A 20282-nucleotide genomic window follows, 5' to 3' on the forward strand; every position below is an offset into this window, starting at 1 on the left:
TTTGGTTCCAGCTTTTGGTTGTTGGTGGATTTCAGCATTATTTTTTAATGTGAGGACACATTTCTGTATCATTAAACTGAATTTTATGGTTTAACAGACCCACCTAGATCTAAACTCAGGTAAGACAATGTTGTAGAACATATTTAGCCATATTTAATCACTTGTTAATGAAAATTAGATGTATTATGATATTAGATTTGTGGTAATGAAGGGAAGTAAAATTGTGTTGGAGAAGTTGGTTTGTGGGAGGCAGTTTTGGGTAATCTAAGTACTCATTTTAAATCCCACCATAAATTCTTAGAGTTCTGTTTCTGCGGATGCTTTCTCCTCTTTCCTCCATAAATTCTTAAATGTGTACATCCCAGCATGCTCTTATGATATTTGCCATTGGGTGATGCCAAAAATATGGTCATGCAATAAAACTCTGTGTTTGGAATGAACATTTTAATGAAAATGTCATGTTGGATTTACAAGATAACCACAGAGAGCCATCAGGTAAGGGGCCCAAGTAAGCAAATACTCGAAATACATGAAGCTTATCCAATAAATATTTTCAGAGGCAGTCTAGTGTGCCTTTTTATCGTTTTTTATCCATTCTCCATACGGGGGTGGGTCTTTACTCCTCTAGTGTATCAGTAATATCTATTCAGCCACGATAAAAGCAATAATCATCTTTTGGAGTATTGGAATTCAGTTGTTGAACCTAACAGAACCCGTTTTGAGGAGATTTGAGATCAGGACAAGTCCAAAGCACATGTAGAAAAGAAGCCCCTTGTCCCCCATACCTCCAGCAAGAACCAACAAGCAGTAGGTTTTATTTATATTTATCCAAAGCGAGTTCGTCTCTCCGGCAGCACAGTGGCGCAGTGGTTAGCACTGCTGCCTCACAGTTAGAATACCATCTGGAAGGCCTGGGTTTGATTCCACCTTGGCCCAGGCCTCTCCCTCTCTCTGTGTGGAGTTTGCATGTTCTCCCTGTGCTTGCGTGGGTTTCCTCTGGGTACTCCGGTTTCCTCCCACATTCCAAAGACATGCACTTACTGGGGTTAGGTTAATTGGCTAATCTAAATTGCCCATAGGTGTGACTGAGTGCGTGAATATGAGTGTGAAAGGTTGTCTGTCACTCTGTGTTGGCCCTGCAACAGGCTGGCGACCTGTTCAGGGTGTACCCTGCCTCTCGCCCTACAGCTGGGATAGGCTCCAGCCCCCCCGCGACCCTTAACAGGATGTGCGGAAGCGAATGGATGGATGGATGGAGTTCGTCTCTCCACCATCTCTTAGATTTGAGGGTCACATGACTCTTCCTGTAATAAGCTGTAAATTTTGGCAGTGATGCCTTTGCCTCATGATGAGTTTTATAAGTCGCTGCTCAATTGGACTACTCGTGGAGTAGTTAAGAGAACATCCCAGCCATGTATACAGAGCACATTGAATTTGACCACTATGCAGTAATTTCTCTACTACTTGATCAAAACTTAGTCTGGGTGTCAAAGTAATGAAAAAGTCATTCTTCATCTGGAATACACTTTAACATCAGGCATGTAACTTAAATGAAACTTAATTTTATGTTGCACTTACGTTGTTAGAGGTGCCGGCTGACTGTGTTTTTTGTTTTATTTGTGTGTAGGGTGCCAACCAACATGTCAACACAGGCACCGACATTCACACAGCCGCTACAGAGCATCGTGGCACTTGAGGGTAGTGCTGCGACGTTCGAGGCTCAAGTTAGTGGTAAGAAAGCTGACCTTTGTCTCACTGTCAGTGTCGTCAGATATTCCCCGATTGCTACAACAGCTTCCCATCACTGAGTAATGCTCTGCCCTCTGCAGGTTCTCCAGTTCCTGAGGTGAGCTGGTTTCGCGATGGCCAGGTTCTTTCCACTGCTGCTCTGCCCGGCATGCAAATCTCGTTCAGCGATGGCCGTGCTGTTCTGAGGATCCCTGCTGTGACTGCCGCACACAGTGGAAGATTTTCAGTCAGAGCCACCAACGGAGCTGGACAAGCCACAAGCACTGCCGAACTCCTCGTTACAGGTGAGAACACGGCGCCTGGAACACAGATGACATGGGAAAACACAGGAAACATCCCAGTTCGTGGATGGACTTGTGAACCAGACCCAGGCTGAAAAATCAGGAGGACCCTAGATCATAACCTTTGTTAACATTTCCTGACACATCAAAGATGTATATAACAACCTCAATGAGATGCAGTATAAACACAGAGATGTAGACTAGTCAAAAAACACAAAATGACTATCAGGAGACACAAAAACTGCCTAAAAATGTCTCCTTTGATCCAAAATAGCAATTTTTACTCTAGTTCTGTAGACACCAAGAGAACAAGACAAATTACAACTAGAGAACATAGTGTACATTTCTCCACACTAGAAACTAGTTTTTATTGCTTCCCGATTCAAAAGAAATGGCAGTGTAGAGCAGGAGCTATTTTTGGCTGGTCCAGGGGCTCACTGTGCTGCTCATTGTCTTTTATTTATTTTTTTTATCCTTCCTGATGCAACGTCCAAGGGATTTGTGCCTCCACCTGGGATTTTTTGCTTGTTAGGTGAATGAGCCACAAACGACAGTGTAGAGATGGTAGTATTATAAAGTATTTCAGTCAAAACAACAGATGTATCTAAAAACAATGATTGTTGTTACATCTAAACTATAGACAAGTAGTCTGAATCCAATGCATGTGTCTCTGTGAGTCTAAATGTATTTTGCTGTAATATTTGGAAGGTGGGTGCATGTGGCTGGAGGTGCTGTCACTTAATCCAGTGATATAACCAATACAGATGCAGCTGTTGCAGCATGGCTTTCCATCAGACCAATCTCAAGTTAAGTTATTAGCAAAACTAAACTTGAACCAGTGAGGATGAATCATTGTTCACAAGGCTCCAAATATTAATTAGATGATAATAAACCAGACATCAGGACTGAGTGTTAATTGAGTTTCTTTATTCTTATACTCATAGACATTGTATTATGTACACTTTAGTACCTGGGTGGCCCCCTTTTCCCTTCAGAATTGCCTTCATTTTTTGTGGCATAGATTCAACAAAGTGCGAGAGATTTTGGTCCATGCTGACTTGATGGCATCGCACAGATTTGTCAGCTGCACAGCCACGGAGCTCCCATTCCACCAAATGCCAAAGATGCTCTGTTGGATTGAGATCTGGGGCCATTTGAATACAGTGAACTAATCGTTATGTTCAGGTAACCAGATTGAGAGGATCTGAGCTTTGTGACATGGCACATCCTGCTGCTCAATGGACGTTTTCTTTTTCTGGCTATTCTTTTTAAACCCTAGAGATGGCTGTGCAGAATCCCAGTAGAGCCCATCTGGCACCAATAACCATGGTGATTCACTTAAATCACCGTTCTGATGTTTGGTTTTAAGTTCAGCAGGTTATATGCATAAATGCACTGAGTTGCTGCCATGTGATCAGCTGTTAAATACCTGTGTTTAAAGGTGTGCCTAGGTGGCACAATCTCTACTTTATGCTGAAGTTGATTGTCCTGTTGATTTCTGTTGCATCTTTATTGTTTAGGCCATAAAGCTGTAATTAATTAGGTACTGAACTAATTAGTTGATTCAACACTTTGGATAATGAATCATTTTCAGCAATTACCTGTAATTTCTGCTCTCTCTGAGCACTCAAAGCGCTTACACAACACGTTTACATTCACCCATTCATACAAGCACTTCCACGAGTAACTAAGCTAAGTGCTTTTATTGTCTAACATTCACACACATTCATACTCCAACTTCAGACAGCAACTTCAGTATCTTGCCCAAGGATACTTTGGCATGCAGACTGGAGCAGCCAGGAATCAAACCACTGACCTTCTGATCAGTAGGTGACCTGCTCTACCTCCTGAGCTACAGCCACCCCACAATGAAGGATGTGAAAGCATTAACTACAATCACTCCTTACATGGTTCCATCCTAACTCGTGGTTTTCATCTGTAACATTTCTAAATACCTTCAATGCTGTTTCTCATTTGCAACCTGTAAGTACAGTTCAACTTTAACCTTTTGCTATCTGCCACATTAGTGGCAAATAACACCAATTTTGCAGTGTAAGGTCTTAATTTTCCTCAACAGTCCTAAAAAGTCTCAAATGTAACATTACTGAGCCCGCTGAGCCCCCTCAGTTGACACACCAACTGTGCTGGATTCTTTTACCCCCATTCATAACCTTTACTATTGAGAGGTTTTTGTACCTCTGCTCACACAGCAACTATGTGAGCCGTACTGTGTTTTCAGGTTGTCTATTCCATTCTTGTGAAAACAATATTTCACAAACTGAAAAGCAAACAAAAATGAGGAACATCCTGCCCAATTTCACCTTTGCCTGCTCATCTTCTGGGGCTTTCCAGGGCTTGAGGTGGCTAAGGTGGCCTGCCCAGTCTGGTCACAGAACTTTATTTTGGATAAGGAATATAAAAATTAATACATCTTGAACAGACCCCTAAACTGTGGGAATGTGTCAAACTCTTATTTAATTCCTTCAAAGTATGTATGGCACATGAATTTGAACAGACATAGACATAAACTGGTTTTCTGGCTACAAATGTTTGTTCTCAGTCCCTGTTAGTTAGGCTACTGCTGTAAGGCATGCCATCATTAAAAGCTACACTTCTATCCCTGCAGTGGAGACGGCACCTCCAAACTTCCTTCAAAGACTTCAGAGTTTGACAGTGAGACAAGGCAGCCAGGTGAGGCTGGACGTGAGAGTGACAGGAATCCCAGCACCAGTGGTAAAGTTCTACAGAGAAGGGGCTGAGATCCAGAGCTCCACTGACTTCAGGATTCTCCAAGCTGGGGACCTGTACAGTCTGCTGATTGCTGAAGCCTTCCCAGAGGATTCGGGAACATATTCTGTCACCGCCACCAACAGCAGCGGACGGGCCACCTCCACCGCTGAACTGCTAGTTCAGAGTGAGGACCACAATTTTATTAAAGCTTTGATAACTTCAACACTTTGGTTAAAATATTGCACATCAACACACATGATAATTGGGCAATGCAGTTTTTTAAAATCTTTTTAATATTAACATTTATCATAATAAGTCAACCAACAATTTCCATTTCTCTTTTTGCTGCAGGCGAGGAAGCTGTACCAGCAAAGAAATCCAAGACTATTGTGTCCACATCCCAAATAGCGACTTCCCAGGCCAGAATTCAGAGGGTGAGACAGCTAACTGTTCTAGGAAGCAGCTATACTGAGTTTAAGTTGATTTAAAATAGAAACCCTAGCACTTAAATAATACATTTCCACTGAGTTATTCAGGTACTTCTACCTGATTGTCATATCATGTCATTTTCTGCATAAACCATACTAAAAACTGAAATCATAAAAGTAAAAGAATGTGGGATTGATGCATGTAAAATGATTTTCAGTTTTTGTACCTAAAATATTTTACTTAGTATATATAAAACTTTCCCCTTTAGAAGATGGAGGCCAGTTTCCAGGCCACCACCATGAGAGAGGTGCGTGGAGAAGAAGGAATGATGACTCAGCATTTGGCTCATAAAACCCCTCCGCGGGTTCCCCCAAAGCCGACCTCCAAGTCCCCACCGTCCTTTGTTTCCAAGGTGACGGGAGGACGTCAGCAGTCACCTTCACCTGTCAGACACGTGAAAGGGCCGACACCTACACCTGTCAGGTACACACACACACTGGTGATCTAAACTGACTACACAAACTCATGTTACATTGTGTACTGATCTGCATTGTATGTTGCTGTGTGCAGACCCGTATCTCCCTCCACCAGACTGTCTGTCTCTCCCATCCGACCAGTCAAGTCTCCTGTAATGACCAGGAAACAGGTCAGAGCATTTACTGTATGTAGCAATTCTAAAGTCAGGTTGCTTATCACTAAATGTTATACTATATAAAGATTGTAGCTCTATAACTAGAGGTACTGGTGATGACACTTCAAGTGCTGTATTTTTCACCTATGTAACTGTTAATATTACTGTTGATTTAACTTTAATTACAGTTTTCAGGTGTGGGGCAGCAAGACATGTTCAGCCCATAAAATATTAGCTACAGAAAAGTAGACTGAGAGTAGAGTCCAGCGCCTCTCCAGGAAATCCCTTCATTCTTGTCTTCCTTCTGATGAAGGGTTTACGTCATTTTTAGAATGTAGCATATACAATGTAACTGACATTTAGTTTCAATGATGCCAGCATTTGGTAATTTAAATACACCAAGAAAATTTACAGAGAAGATGCAGAGGAAAATGAGACACAGTGAACATAAAGTTTCAGGATGCGTGTTCTCCCATAAAGGTGATATATATGGATCTGCCCAAAATATATGGCTGAGATCCACAGTAACCTTGGTGCTTTGATGTGTCTATCAAAGTACATGCACCAAATAGAGTTAAAATTTGCAGACCTTCTGTCTTTGAATATGTGTGAGAAGTCGTGTATCTTTCAATATCCCGTGCAGGTATCTACCTCTGCAGAGGTTCTGCCACCCTGGAAACAGGGAGACTACGCAACTGAAGCAAGCTATACCAGCATGACTAGCATGACCAGTGTTAGCAGCTCCACCCAACTTCATATGGAGAAACACTGGGAGCAGCAGGTGGCTGCCACCAGAGAGGTGAGAGTGATACACCATACTCTGTTTACTGGGTACCTACACACAGGGTAACTCAATAGGTGCATCCAAATAATTCAGGTTTTTTATTTACAGAAAATAAACAGGCCTGTACTGACTGCTCAATATGAAAAACACAATCACAGAACAAAGAAGGTGTGGCTCTAGTGAAAAATTATGAATCAGTTCTCAAAGGAGAAGTGGCTCCTAATAAATGCTTCAATTAGATTTTTTGGATTTGAGTGTATAGGCATATATAAAGAGGTTCGAACCACAGAGCTTCAAGTTTTGTATTTTATCTGTCATGTTTTTCTTGCTAAAGTTCAAACTTTAAAGTTGTCAGCTAAAGTGCATCTGTTTGCCATAATATTAATTTGTATACACATTTTGGCTAACAAAGAGCATTTTAAACAGATGTACTTTTTAGAATAGCTGAATGCTGACTTCTGCTTATCATTTTCAATAGCATACACATGAGACATGCAAATAATTAAGCATAATTTAAACTTCACATTTGCTATGAATAGGAAATTACATAATGAGGCTAAAATAGATTTCTTTTACTAATCAATGTGTTTATTTCTGTTGTAAAGTTTAAATTTTTTAACAGGGTAATCTATGAAGACTAACTTGCTTTTGCAGGTAACTGCAAGTGGCCCCAGAGGTTTATGCTTTGTTGTAAGATCATCATATATGATGTAATAGAAAATATCCTATGTAATGCAGCTGTAAATGCACAGAAAACGTAATGTGATTTAGTCTGAGAAAGAATAAGGTATAGTGAAAGGTGAAAGGTAACCTGACTCCGCCTCTTCCTGCCAAGAGTCTGCCAATTCAACAAGCCTGATAAAATTTAGACATTGCAAGCAATGATAAGAAAAACAGAGGACATACCATCTCAGCCACACACAGCATGCTTGTTGACATGCTAATAAGAAAGTAAAGTTTATTTATTTTGGAGGACCCAAAATGCAGGACTCCAGACAGAACCTAACATCAGCTTTAGTGCTGGAACAGAGCAGAGCTGGACGTGGCCAGCAGCACAAAACATACTCACTTTAACTAACTGACCGACAAGAGAGCACACAGCAGGAGGAAAACCAATGATGACAACATGACAAATGACAAGGAAGAACACACACACACACACACACACATACACACACGAGGTAAGGAGCAGAGAGTGGGAACATCTGGGGAGAACTGGTGAACAGATTTACACCAATGAAACAAGGCGAAGCAAGACTAGACACAACACACAGAACAGGGGACTGGCAAAATAAAACAGGAAGTGACCTCACATAACATACACACAAACGTGACACAACACAGAAGACTTGACAAAGGAGGGAGGAATACTGAGGGAGAACAGACTGAGCAACTGAGAAGATACAACAGTCCAGAAAACTCTGAACACTGGGAAACTAACCCAGGACCATGACAGGGCTCCACTATGGCTCACCTGACTGAGGCAATGACCCGCAGGCTGGGGGCTAGAGTCCTTGCTGAAGCTCGCTGGGTTTGTGTCTGCCCTGGGCCGTTTTCTACAAGTCATTCTCCCACCACATACTACACTGATCTCACCTATGATGTTCAAATTCACGACATAGATGCATCTACCATAAGGTCTTGGATAAGTTCAACTCTCGGCGACCTCGTTAAAATCAAAAGCAGCTGAGCACCGGCGCCCACTTAGTGGTGCTCTTGTGTTGAAATGAAATCACAAGTTGAAATCATCTCTTTGCTTCATTCAAAAGTGACAAACACTGCATTATGTTTCACCCCTGTGTTGCATGGATTCACGGATGCAGTGATTTACTGAGTACTCTTGTAGTTGTGTATGCACTGTACAGAAGTAGGGTTTTCTTCCAGTCCTTAGGGCTCCTGGTAGAGTGTTGTCCTCTATGAGATCTGTGTGCTGCTATTGTGTCTTCAGGGTGAGGGAGAAAAAAAAGCTGAGGCGGTGGCCACAGTGGTGGCTGCTGTTGACCTCGCTCGTGTCCGCAAGCCTGTGCACAGGGAGGGCGGTCGGACAGAAGAAGAGAATATGGAGTTAAGGATAGAGCAGCAGGCGGCAGCAACTGCAGAGAAGCACATTACTGCAACAAAAACACTGACTATTGAGCCTGCTGTGGCTGCAGAGCAGCACAGAGTCCAGGTCTCTCAGGTTGGAGGAGTTCACTCAATTCAAGTTCCATATGTCTGATTTTAATGATAATAGAGTATCAACTTTCCTAACACTCTGTTGATTACTCCAGATTCAGAGAACAACAGAAATCTCCTCCCATGTGGACACTGGTGTCGCCTCGTCCCCAGTTCCACATTTCACAGTTTCTAAAGTTTCTCTTCCTAAACATGAACCTAGGCATGAGGTAAGAAGAACAGCTTCAGGTCATCATTGTCATCCCAAACCCTTCATTTCATCTTTAACACACGTGCATCTTAACATATGATTTTTACTGTTCTGCAGTGTGATTCACTTTGACCTCACAGTATCACCCATCCTAAAAAAAATTACAGCATTTTTTTTCTTTTTGGGACTACCGCAGCATCAGGGTTTTTAGCTGTAGGTTGTGGTAATCCTATAAAAGCAAACGTAACATATTTTATTTCATTTTATATGGTTTCACTTTCTGTTTTTGTTCTGAATAATAGTTACTTTGTAGCATGGATGAATCAGGTTTGCCAGCTCACAAAAATGTTTCTTAGCTACAGCCAGCTAAATTAGCCGAGAACCAGTCAGCTGTAATCAGCTGATCCCACTTCACTCGTTAACTCTGTTACAGCCAAGAAACATCACCCATTTCTTAACCTGTATCAGTCGAGACCTTGAGTTTTGGTAGTGTTTTAGAGTCCCTGTTTCCTTAAAATAAAAAAAGAAGAAGAAGAAGCCATTCAATATCTCATGCTCACTAATCCTCAGCAGAATGTGGACTTTGTATCTATTTTGGATGGTAAATGCTGTTCTCATTGGCTGATCAGGTGTCGATCGCTGGCTCTGCCATCGCTACACTGCAGAAAGAGCTAACCTCCCCCTCCACCATCAAAAAGATCATCAAGCCTGTTAAGTCTCCGAGTCCGTCTCGACGGATGGCGGTGGAGGTGACGCCCGAGCCCTTCCCACCACCGTTCAGAGATGTTCGATATAAGACTCAACTTGACAGAGAGGCTTATGCAGTTAGTGAGGAGGAGTTTGAGGAATGGGAGCCTCAGGTTGGTCTGATGCCCTCACTGCTATCGTTCGTCACAACCCCTCTTTTAACCCTGTGTGGATGTTCACCTCAGTTTTTGTACCTCACTTAATGCAGCAGCGACATGTTGCCTTTCACCTGCCTCACGAAGAAACCTCCTCTTCTTCTTCCTATCTTCACATCTTCACCTTCATCCCTCTTTTACAGGGTTTATATTTATTCTAACCAGTTTTTCCCTTTATTCTCACAGACCCCACACCTTGTTTTCTTTGTGCATGATTTTTAAGTTGTATTGTTGGTTTCTGCAGGAGGTGGTTGTCGTGCCTACAAGAGCCCAGGAACCTGTTGTTCCACCCACTCTTACTGCTGTGAGTACATTTTATGTCTATGTCCTGTTTTCAATTGAATTCAGTTTTATTTATAAAGAGCTAATAATCCCCAATAATCAGATGATCATATATGAGCAAGCATTTGGTCACAGCAGTGAGGAAGAGACCTCCAGCAGAACCAGGCTCAGGAAGGGGTAGCCATCTGCCTCTCATTAATTCTCTATTGGAATAATGTGAATAATAAGATTTTTATGATATGATCAAACTGGATTATTCAGCATATCATTGTATGTCTTGAGGAAGTTGTTAAAGTCAATTCTGGTTTTAAATGATACAAAATGAAGGTAAGCTAATGTGTTGTGAAAGCTTTGAATAATAAGTGAGCATTTTACTTGCACAAAATGAAACTGCCATACTCAATCTTCATAACAATCACTAAAGCTAGCCACAAATACAGCACTTCCTGTTGACACTTTTCATAATAATGCTAGCTAACTACAATTAGGGTTTCAAAAACATCTCTTGCACACTTCCTGTAAGAAATTTCAGAAATACACTTCCCTCCAAAAGTACTGGAACAGTGAGACCAGTCCCTTTATTTATGCTGTAGACTGAAAACTTTTGGGTTTGACATTAATCCTGATGACAGAAACATTGTAAGTGCTGTAAAGAAAGACCATAAAACAGCTGTTAGTGACATCAGCAACAACCTCCAGAGGGCAGGAGTGAAGGTATCACAATCTACTGTTCACTGAAGACTTCATGAACAAAAGTACAGAAGCTTCACCAGAAGATGCAAACTACAGGAAGAACAGGAAGGTTCTTTGGGATTTTCCAAGAAGCACAGAGACAAGTCTCTGGAATTCTGGGACAAAGTTTTATGGACTGATGAGATAAAGATGAATCCTTACCAAGGTGATGGAGAGGCTAAGGTCTGGAGAAAGAAAGGATCATGATCATGATCCCAAACATACGAGCTCACAGTGGCGGTGATAGCATGGCTTCTTCTGGGACGAGCTCATGAATCTTCAGTGATGATGTCACCATCATGGCAGCAGTACAGTAAACTCTAGACTACAGAAACATTCTGTCTGCCAGCCAAACTGACTGGGAGATCCTTTATCACTCATCAAGATAATGAACCCGAAACACACCGTCAAGACTATAAAGGAGTTCATCGGCTGGAAGTCAAAGGTTTTAGACAGTCCTAGTCGATCTCCAGACCCTATAGAGCATTTTAGTTGCTAAGAGGAGACTGAAGGGAGTACCCCCCCACCCCCAAAGAAATCCCAAAAAAACCCAAATAAGCAGCTGAAAGAGGCTGCAGTGAAAGCTGGAAAAGTATCACAAAAAGAAGAATGCAAAGGTTTAGTGATATCAGTGGGTCACAGGCTTGATGCAGTTATTGCAAGCAAAGGATTTGCAACTAAATATCAAATATTATTCACTTTAATCTATTTTAAGTTTCAGCACTTTTGCTCACAAAATAACGGGTGGGTTCCGGATCTTCTGAACTGTGAATTAGATCCAGATGTAAATACCTGGAAATAAATTGTATATTACTTTTTCTCATATCTCATATCTTTTAATGTGAAACCCAAATGATTTAAATTTACAGGAAAAATAAAGGGATTGGCATCACTATTCCAGTACTTTTGGAGAAGAGTGTAGCATGTTTCAGTATTTCTTGGATGACTAAGTGAACCCAGTAACACCATTTTTTAAACAATTTACAACATAATATTGGAGAAATATGATCTCTCTTTCTGTTACTACACTTGCTGCAGTGTTTTGGATATACTGAACTCCTCATTTCAAGGAGTTTTTAGAACCAGTCCAACCTGGACGTAATAAATGCATGAACTAGTTTTCAGCATGACTCTGAGTTAGGATGTCTGTAATTTTGACAATGTTACACAAAGGAAAGAAGGCAGTCGCAGACATTTTAATGCATGAGTTAAAGAGCATCAATCAGACTCCAAAGAGACCTTTCTTATTTCAGAATGTAACGCCCTTATTTGTGGAATCAATTGCACAAAAGTGAATTCCTTTTAATTCCTGTACATCCCATAAATCTCTCCATGGTATCACTTTCAGGGACTAAAGAACCTGACCGTGACAGAAGGTGAATCAGTGACCCTGGAATGCAAGATCAGCGGACACCCTTCTCCCGTTGTCATCTGGTTCAGGGAGGACTACAAGATTGAGAGCTCCATCGACTTCCAGATCAGCTACGAGGATGGATTTGCCAGGCTGATTATCCGTGAGGCATTTGCTGAAGACAGTGGCCGGTTTACCTGCACTGCCACCAACGAAGCAGGAACCGTGAGCACCTCCTGCTATTTGCTCGTCAAAGGTAACTGCAGTAGAACGATAAGCAAAGTAAAGCTGTGGAGTTTTTATTGAAATTAATAACCTACATAAAACACTTCAGAGGAGAAAAGCGACACCGAACTTTTTAAAAGATATTATTGGTTGCACAATCCTGCTGTCACCCATTACACTTGAAAACTGATCATCCCAACAAATGTCCAAGTTGCAGAAATTAATTAATTCATAAATTAAATATGCTAAACTGCAGATTAAATTTTTTACACAAGCTCATTCATTTTTCACTTTCCTGCAGTTTCAGAAGAAATTGACAGCAGAGAGGAAACAACTGTCACACAAATTGGAATCACACAAGCAAAAATGTGAGTTCTAAAAGTCAGCTACATTTTTTGCAGATGGATAGTCCTGTAATATTTCATGTAAGAATCTAAAGCTGCAGAACTGATCAAAAATATTGCTCCTCTTCAGCGTTAGTGTTGAAACAAAGGAGCAGATAGTGACAGAGGTGAGTGCAGGAGAGTCCGCAGCTCCTTTCTTCATCAAGAAACCCACCGTACAGAAGCTAGTGGAGGGAGGAAGTGTTGTATTTGAATGCCAGGTCGGAGGAAATCCAAAACCTCACATTATCTGGAAGAAGAATGGTGTGCTACTTACCACAGGATACAGGTACAAGTCATTCATATTTCAAATGATAAAATACATACATAGTGATATTTTAAAATCAGATGTAACCAGGTAATAACAAATGATCCCAGGCTAAGTTAAGAGAATTTTTTCCCCTGGGTCTTCAAGCCAGTTAATGTTGATGTATAAAAATGCACACAAATTAAACAGGATCAATTTCTCTCATTTCCAGCTCTGTATTTTTTTCCTGTTCTCACAACATGAACATTTTAATAAAAATTACATCTATGGCATTTCAACTCCTGTCTGTAGACAGCTGACTGGGAAATGTTTGTTAACTTCATCAGGAATAACTGTAGTCCTGCTTTATTATGGGTCAGCTGTTATGTAATGTTTGATAGATATCCCAGACCTTAATCATTAACCACAGCTGTGATAATTCTTCATTATCATGTAGCTATGCAGTTATGTTTTTTCTGAGGTCCTGATGGTGTAGAACAGTGCATCTTATGGTCTTTGCAAACACATATTTACATCACTGGCTAACGTTTTTTTGTTCTTTGTTTTTTCATGCATTTGCTTAAATTGAAGTAGCTATACACTGTCTAACACAATCCACTCTGTCCTTTAAATGATGGTAGAGTGGCGCACCAAATATTGGAGTGGAATTAGTTTGCTATTGACTCATGAAATCAGGCTGTGGGGGACCGATCACTAGCTTGTTTTGTTTTTTAATATCAGATACAAAGTTGTCTACAAGAAGGAGACTGGAGAATGTAAACTGGAGATTTCCATGACCTTTGCTGATGATGCAGGAGAATACTCCATCTTTGCTAAGAATCCCCAGGGAGAAGCCTCGGCCTCCACCAGCCTGCTGGAGGAAGGTACTGGCATCCTTTTCTTTGGTATTTGCTCTTTCTAAAACATTGTTGAAAAGATCATTTTGAAAAAATGTGGCCGGCTGTATCTCTGTTTACAGAGGAATACGAAGCATATATGAAGCAGCTTGATGTGACACATAGAACTGAAGTGACTACGACAGTGGTTCAGGAACCCTCTGTGGTCCTGAGTCAGTATGAACTGGAACAGAGGAGGGTAATGGCCCCCGCAAGTTTTGTCTCAGAAACGGTACTTGCTTTATAAAGACCCGCAATTCTGTGATAACAAGTCTCAGTAATCCGCAGTTCATAATTAATATTTATATTTTTTGCAGGAATTCCTTATTTCAGCCTTTGAAGAAAGGATAATCCAGGAGATTGAACTGTGTATCATGAGAATCACCTACAGAGAGCTTGTGGCAGAGGATGGAGAGCTGGTAGTGACCGTAGCAGATGAGGAGGCAGTGCAGCCAGCCATTGACACACCTGTGAAAAACTACAGGATCATGGAGGGAATGGGAGTCACCTTCCACTGCAAGATGGCTGGAAAACCACTGCCGAAGGTACTAAGACACATTTCAATTATAAAGATCTACTCTGATATATAGCTACATAACCAAAGCTGGGTATGTCTGAGTGATGTTTCAGGAGTAATAAGGTTTCAAATGTTGTCAACAAACTCAGGATATGTAGGTTTTTAGCCTTAATGGCTTCTTTTATTTCTTATTTTGCAAATACTACTCCAGCCTTACATAAAAAAGAAATGTTTTAATCATTGTGATGATCTGACAAAGAACAAACAGATTTTATGCATGCTGCCAAGTCATGGCAGGCTTACAGCTTTATCGCATTTAGCCCATTTTGCTGAATTGCTGTCATCTTGTGCCAGATTGCCTGGTACAAAGATGGCCAGCGCATCAGGCCCGGTGGCCATTACCAGATGGAAGTTCTTCAGGATGGACGAGCAAGCCTTCGTCTCCCTGTGGTGCTACCAGAGGATGAAGGCGTGTACACTGCTTTTGCCACCAACATGAAGGGAAATGCCGTCAGCTCTGGGAAGCTTTATGTGGAGCCATCCGGAACTGTAACACCACAGAGAGCCACACCACAGCCAGCAGTACAGAGGATAAGGTAAATTGTATTGGCTGCATGATTAAAAATTAAATCAAAAATGGACTTTCAACCTGAGATTTGCTAGGACAGCAGATCTTTTGGCTTGTCTTCAACATTTTCTTGTATTTTTTGGTAATGGAGCTAAGAACCTCTTAAAAGGCAGACAACATTGGTGAATAGCAGGATAACACAGTGGAACTTTTACAATAGCTACTCAGATTTGGAGCTGGCCACGCTCTCTGGAGTGGATGCACACTTAACAAACACATAATGTCAAACTGAAAGTTTTTAAAGCTTCCTTCTGCTGCATTTTCTAAATTAAAAAAAGTGATTTGTTTGGCTCTGGTGAGCTTCGACCAGATGATCAAATGTATAACTGCAGCCATGTCATCTCAAAAATGATAACACTGCTTCTTTCTTAGATCCACATCTCCTTGTTCTCTGAGTCGCTCACCAGGCCGTTCTTCCAGCCGATCTCCTGGACGTTCTCCGGCCCGCCGACTTGACGAGACAGATGAGGCTCAGCTCGAAAGGCTGTACAAGCCTGTATTTGTAATGAAACCCTCCTCAATCAAATGTTCTGAGGGGCAAACTGCCAGATTTGATTTGAAGGTTGTTGGCAGGCCAATGCCCGACACATACTGGTTCCACAATGGTAAGAGCACGAAACCTACTTTTATCTTTCAGCCGCTCAGTCAAATAATTTTACCCTTCTTTTCCAGGACAACAAGTGGTCAGTGATTACACCCACAAGATAGTGATTAAAGAGGATGGTACTCAGTCCCTGATCATTGTCCCAGCCATGCCACAAGACTCTGGAGAGTGGACGGTTGTCGCTCACAACAGAGCTGGACGGACGTCTCTTACTGTAACTCTTACTGTTGACGGTAAGTCAAATGTATCACTCTGGAACTGATAGTTTATTTTTAGCTTTAAAAAATGTCATATTATTAGACATTGTGTTCTGTATTTTTTGCTATCCATAGCTCAAGAAAGCGTGGCACGTCCTCAGTTTGTTGAAAAGCTGAAAAACATCACTGTAAAGCAGGGCACACTGGTTGAGTTGGCTGTCAAAGCCATTGGAAATCCCCTGCCAGACATCGTGTGGCTAAAAAACAGTGACATTATCACCCCTCACAAGCACCCACATATCAAGTATGTAATACTAAGTATTTAAAATTTTAGCTTTAAATTAGTATACAAATGTCCTGGTCAGTATATGTGGCCTTTTACTTTTCAGGATTGATGGCACCAAAGGAGAAGCCAAATTCCAGATTCCATCTGCTTCAGGCTCAGACAGTGCCTGGTACACTGCTACAGCCATCAACAAGGCTGGAAGAGACACCACTCGCTGCAGAGTCAATGTTGAGGTGGATTTCACTGCCCCTCAAACCGAGAGGAAGCTCATTATTCCTAAAGGAACCTATAAAGCTAAAGAGATCGCCGCGCCCGAATTGGAGCCGCTTCATTTGCGATATGGTCAAGAGCAGTGGGAAGAGGGTGATCTTTATGACAAAGAGAAGCAACAGAAACCACAATTCAAGAAGAAGCTGACATCTATCAGAATGAAACGTTTTGGACCGGCTCACTTTGAGTGTAGACTAACCCCTATTGGTGACCCCACTATGGTAGTAGAGTGGCTCCATGATGGCAAACCTCTGGCTGCTGCTAACAGGTTGCACATGGTCAGTGAATTTGGCTACTGCAGCCTTGACTATGAAGTTGCTTATGCCAGGGACAGCGGAGTTATTACTTGCAGAGCCACAAATAAATTTGGAGTTGACCAGACATCAGCCACCCTGATCGTCAAGGATGAGAAGGGACTTGTTGAGGAAACACAACTTCCTGAAGGCAGGAAGGGACCATATAGAATGGATGAGATTGAACGCATGGCTCATGAGGGAGGACCTGCAGGAGTCAGCGCTGATGAGGAATCTGAGAAGACAAAACCTGATATCGTCTTGCTTCCTGAACCAGCAAGAGTGCTAGAAGGTGACATAGCACGATTCCGCTGCAGAGTAACTGGTTATCCAGCACCAAAAGTTAACTGGTACCTCAATGGACAACTTATCCGCAAAAGCAAGAGATACAGACTTCGTTATGATGGTATTTACTATTTGGAGATCGTAGACATCAAGTCCTATGATTCAGGAGAGGTTAGGGTGGTTGCTGACAATCCTTTAGGCACAGCTGAGCACACAGTGAAACTAGAGATCCAACAGAAAGAGGACTTTAGATCTGTCCTGCGTCGTGCTCCAGAACCAAAACTTGCAGAGGCTGCACATGAGCCTGGCAGGATTGGATTTGATGTTGTGAAGGTAGACCGACCTGGCGAGGCTTCACAAGACAGGGAAGTTGTTAAGCTGCGTAAGACACAGAGAATTGTTCGTGAAAAAACTTCAGAGGAGTCTGAAGAACTGAAGAGCAAGTTCAAGCGCAGAACAGAGGAGGGTTTCTATGAGTCCATCTCTGCTGTAGAGCTTAAGTCTCGCAAGAGGGATGATTCTTATGAAGACCTATTGAAGAAGACTAAGGAGGAGCTGCTCCATCACATGAAAGAGAAGGAAGAAGCTGAAAGGAAGAAGATGGAGGAACAGGGTAAAGTTACAATCCCCACAATAAAACCTGAACGGGTCCAGCTCTCTCCCAGCATGGAGGCACCCAAGATCCTGGAACGCATTGCAAGCAAGACTGTTGCACCAATGGATGAGGTTCGTTTCAGAGTCAGAGTAGTTGGTAGACCAGAACCTGAGTGTCAGTGGTTCAAGAATGGCATTCAGCTGGAAAAGTCTGACCGTATTTACTGGTACTGGCCTGAGGATCATGTATGTGAATTGGTCATAAGAGATGTCACAGCACATGATTCTGCTAGCATCATGGTTAAGGCCATGAATATCGCCGGGGAGTCCTCAAGCCATGCTTTCCTGCTTGTGCAAGGTAAGACAAGTTTATAACATTCTTTCTGCAGCATCCTAATTGTCTGTGGGTCTTGATTTATTTGACAGTCTCACTTAATTTGTCATTGCAGCCAAGGCAGCAGTTAGCTTTACCCAAAACTTGGAGGATGCAAGCGCCAAGGAGAAGGATACCATGGTGACCTTTGAGTGTGAAACCAATGAACCATTTGTCAAAGTCAAATGGCTTAAGCACAACACTGAGATCTTCTCAGGAGACAAATACAGAATGCACTCTGACAGAAAGGTCCACTTCCTCTCTGTGCTAATGATTGAAATGAGGGATGATGCAGAATACACCTGTGTGATTGCAGATGATGAGAACATTAGGACGAGTGCAAGGCTTCATGTAGAAGGTAATCACCTAGAAATCCACAGTAACTGTCCTGTTTCTGCAAATTAGAAGAACATGGCTCTTAATGTTGTTCTGTATCCAGGTGCTGCTCTGGAGCTCATCAAACACATGGAGAACATTGAGGTACCAGAAACCTATGCTGGAGAGTTTGAGGTTGAGTTATCTCGTGAAGATGTTGAGGGCAGCTGGTTCTTTGGAGACAAAGAGCTCTTACTCAGCAGTAAATACGTCATATCCTCCCGTCGAGGAAGACACACATTGTCCATCAAGGATGTCAGGAAAGAGGACCAGGGAAAATATACTTTTGTATGTGGAGACCTGAAGACCAGTGCCTCACTAAAAATGAAATGTAAGCTTAAAATGTGGTGAAGTGTATGTTACTGCTGCTGGCAAGCCAGAGAATTTTGACAGCATTCGTGTTTTTTCTCAGCTGTTACCCTGTTGAGAAACATAACTGGAATTTGTGCAAAGGGTATTTGCTTGAAATTGCTATAATTGCTCAAATTGCATGTTTTTACCTGGGTGTTCTCTGTTGATTGAATTTGCCAACCTGGTGGTTCTTCTTGAACATTTTATTGTATGTTTTGCTGCATGTTTTAGTACTTGGTAGTAATTGTGTAATATAATAAGAACAGGGTTTCTCTACCTTCAGTGCGTCCAGTTACACTGATGCAGCCCCTGACTGATCTGACTGTCTGTGAGGGTGATATCGCTCAGTTGGAGGTTAGATTCTCACAAGAGAATGTTGAGGGAACCTGGATGAAGAATGGCCAGGTCATATCCGCCTCAGACCGTGTTCACATTGTCATTGACAAACTTGTTCACAAGCTGCTGGTGGAGAATGTCAGCACAGAAGATGCTGCCACTTACTCGTTTGTGGTTCCTGCCCAGGATATCTCCACCTCAGGCAAACTCAATGTTCAAAGTAAGAGTCAGAATTAGTATAATATTAATATAAGTATTAGTATAATATAAGTTTTAAAATATTTTGTGAATTTTTTTTTTTAACTTTTTATTGTCATTTTATTGCCCTTCTTTACAGCTATTGAAATCGTGGTGCCACTGAAGGATGTATCCTCCATTGAAGGCACAAAAGCTGTCCTGGAGGCTAAGATCTCAGCTCAGGACATCAGCTCTGTTAAATGGTACCATAATGACAAACTGTTGATGCCCAGCGACCGAATCCAGATGGTGGCAAAGGGAGCAAAGCAGCGTCTGGTCTTCACCAGAACCTATGCATCTGATCAAGGTCGGTACAGACTAGTGGTTGGAACGGTTGACACCAGCTGCAGCTTCACTGTTGAAGGTAAGAAAGATTTTCAGTGCCATGAAAAAAGTATTTGCCCCCTTTCCCGGTTTCGTTCTCTCTTTTTTTTTTTTTCTTTTTTTTTTTGCATATTTCTCACCCTTAAATGTTTCAGATCATCAAACATATTTTAATATTAGACAAAGATAACCTGATTGAACAAAATACAGTTTTTAAATGATGATTTCTTTTATTAAAGCAGAAAGCTATTCAAACTTATTTGGCCTTTTATGTAAAAGTAATTTCCCCCTAAATCTAATAACTGATCTTGCCACCCTTGGCAGCAAGAACTGCAACTAACTGTGACAACTGGCAGTGACTCTCTGACATCCCTGTGGACAAATTTTGGCCCATTCCTCTTTGCAGAACTGTTTTAACTCAGCCACATTGGAGAGCTTTTAAGCATGAGCAGCCTGTTTAAGGTCATGCCAAAGCATCTCAGCAAGAATTTGATTAGCCACTCCAAAACTGCCATTTTTTTTAACCCATTCAATGGTGGACTTGCTGGTATGTTTCAGATCATTGTCGCACTGCACAACCCAAGTGCAATTAGGACGCAAACTGATGGCCAGGCATTCTCCTTGA

At 41.8% G+C, this 20282-nt stretch overlaps 1 protein-coding gene across 1 annotated transcript in view; it reads left to right on the forward strand.

Moving 5' to 3' along the window:
- The first annotated feature begins 1640 nt into the window (after positions 1-1640).
- The window catches only part of ttn.2 (titin, tandem duplicate 2), a 266459-nt gene continuing 247817 nt past the window's right edge, over positions 1641-20282 (forward strand). Inside the window, exons 1-23 of the mRNA XM_030724391.1 lie at positions 1641-1731; positions 1830-2033; positions 4657-4944; positions 5112-5194; positions 5458-5672; positions 5760-5835; positions 6464-6619; positions 10116-10175; positions 12234-12492; positions 12763-12829; positions 12936-13133; positions 13833-13975; positions 14071-14219; positions 14305-14532; positions 14859-15100; positions 15505-15737; positions 15805-15969; positions 16069-16237; positions 16323-18019; positions 18111-18392; positions 18474-18740; positions 19044-19316; positions 19434-19697. Coding sequence (XP_030580251.1) covers positions 1641-1731; positions 1830-2033; positions 4657-4944; positions 5112-5194; positions 5458-5672; positions 5760-5835; positions 6464-6619; positions 10116-10175; positions 12234-12492; positions 12763-12829; positions 12936-13133; positions 13833-13975; positions 14071-14219; positions 14305-14532; positions 14859-15100; positions 15505-15737; positions 15805-15969; positions 16069-16237; positions 16323-18019; positions 18111-18392; positions 18474-18740; positions 19044-19316; positions 19434-19697 — 5809 coding nt within the window. The remainder of the gene's footprint in view (positions 1732-1829; positions 2034-4656; positions 4945-5111; positions 5195-5457; positions 5673-5759; positions 5836-6463; positions 6620-10115; positions 10176-12233; positions 12493-12762; positions 12830-12935; positions 13134-13832; positions 13976-14070; positions 14220-14304; positions 14533-14858; positions 15101-15504; positions 15738-15804; positions 15970-16068; positions 16238-16322; positions 18020-18110; positions 18393-18473; positions 18741-19043; positions 19317-19433; positions 19698-20282) is intronic.

This window comes from Archocentrus centrarchus, unplaced genomic scaffold, assembly GCF_007364275.1.
Source record: "Archocentrus centrarchus isolate MPI-CPG fArcCen1 unplaced genomic scaffold, fArcCen1 scaffold_36_ctg1, whole genome shotgun sequence".
Lineage (NCBI taxonomy): Eukaryota > Metazoa > Chordata > Actinopteri > Cichliformes > Cichlidae > Archocentrus > Archocentrus centrarchus.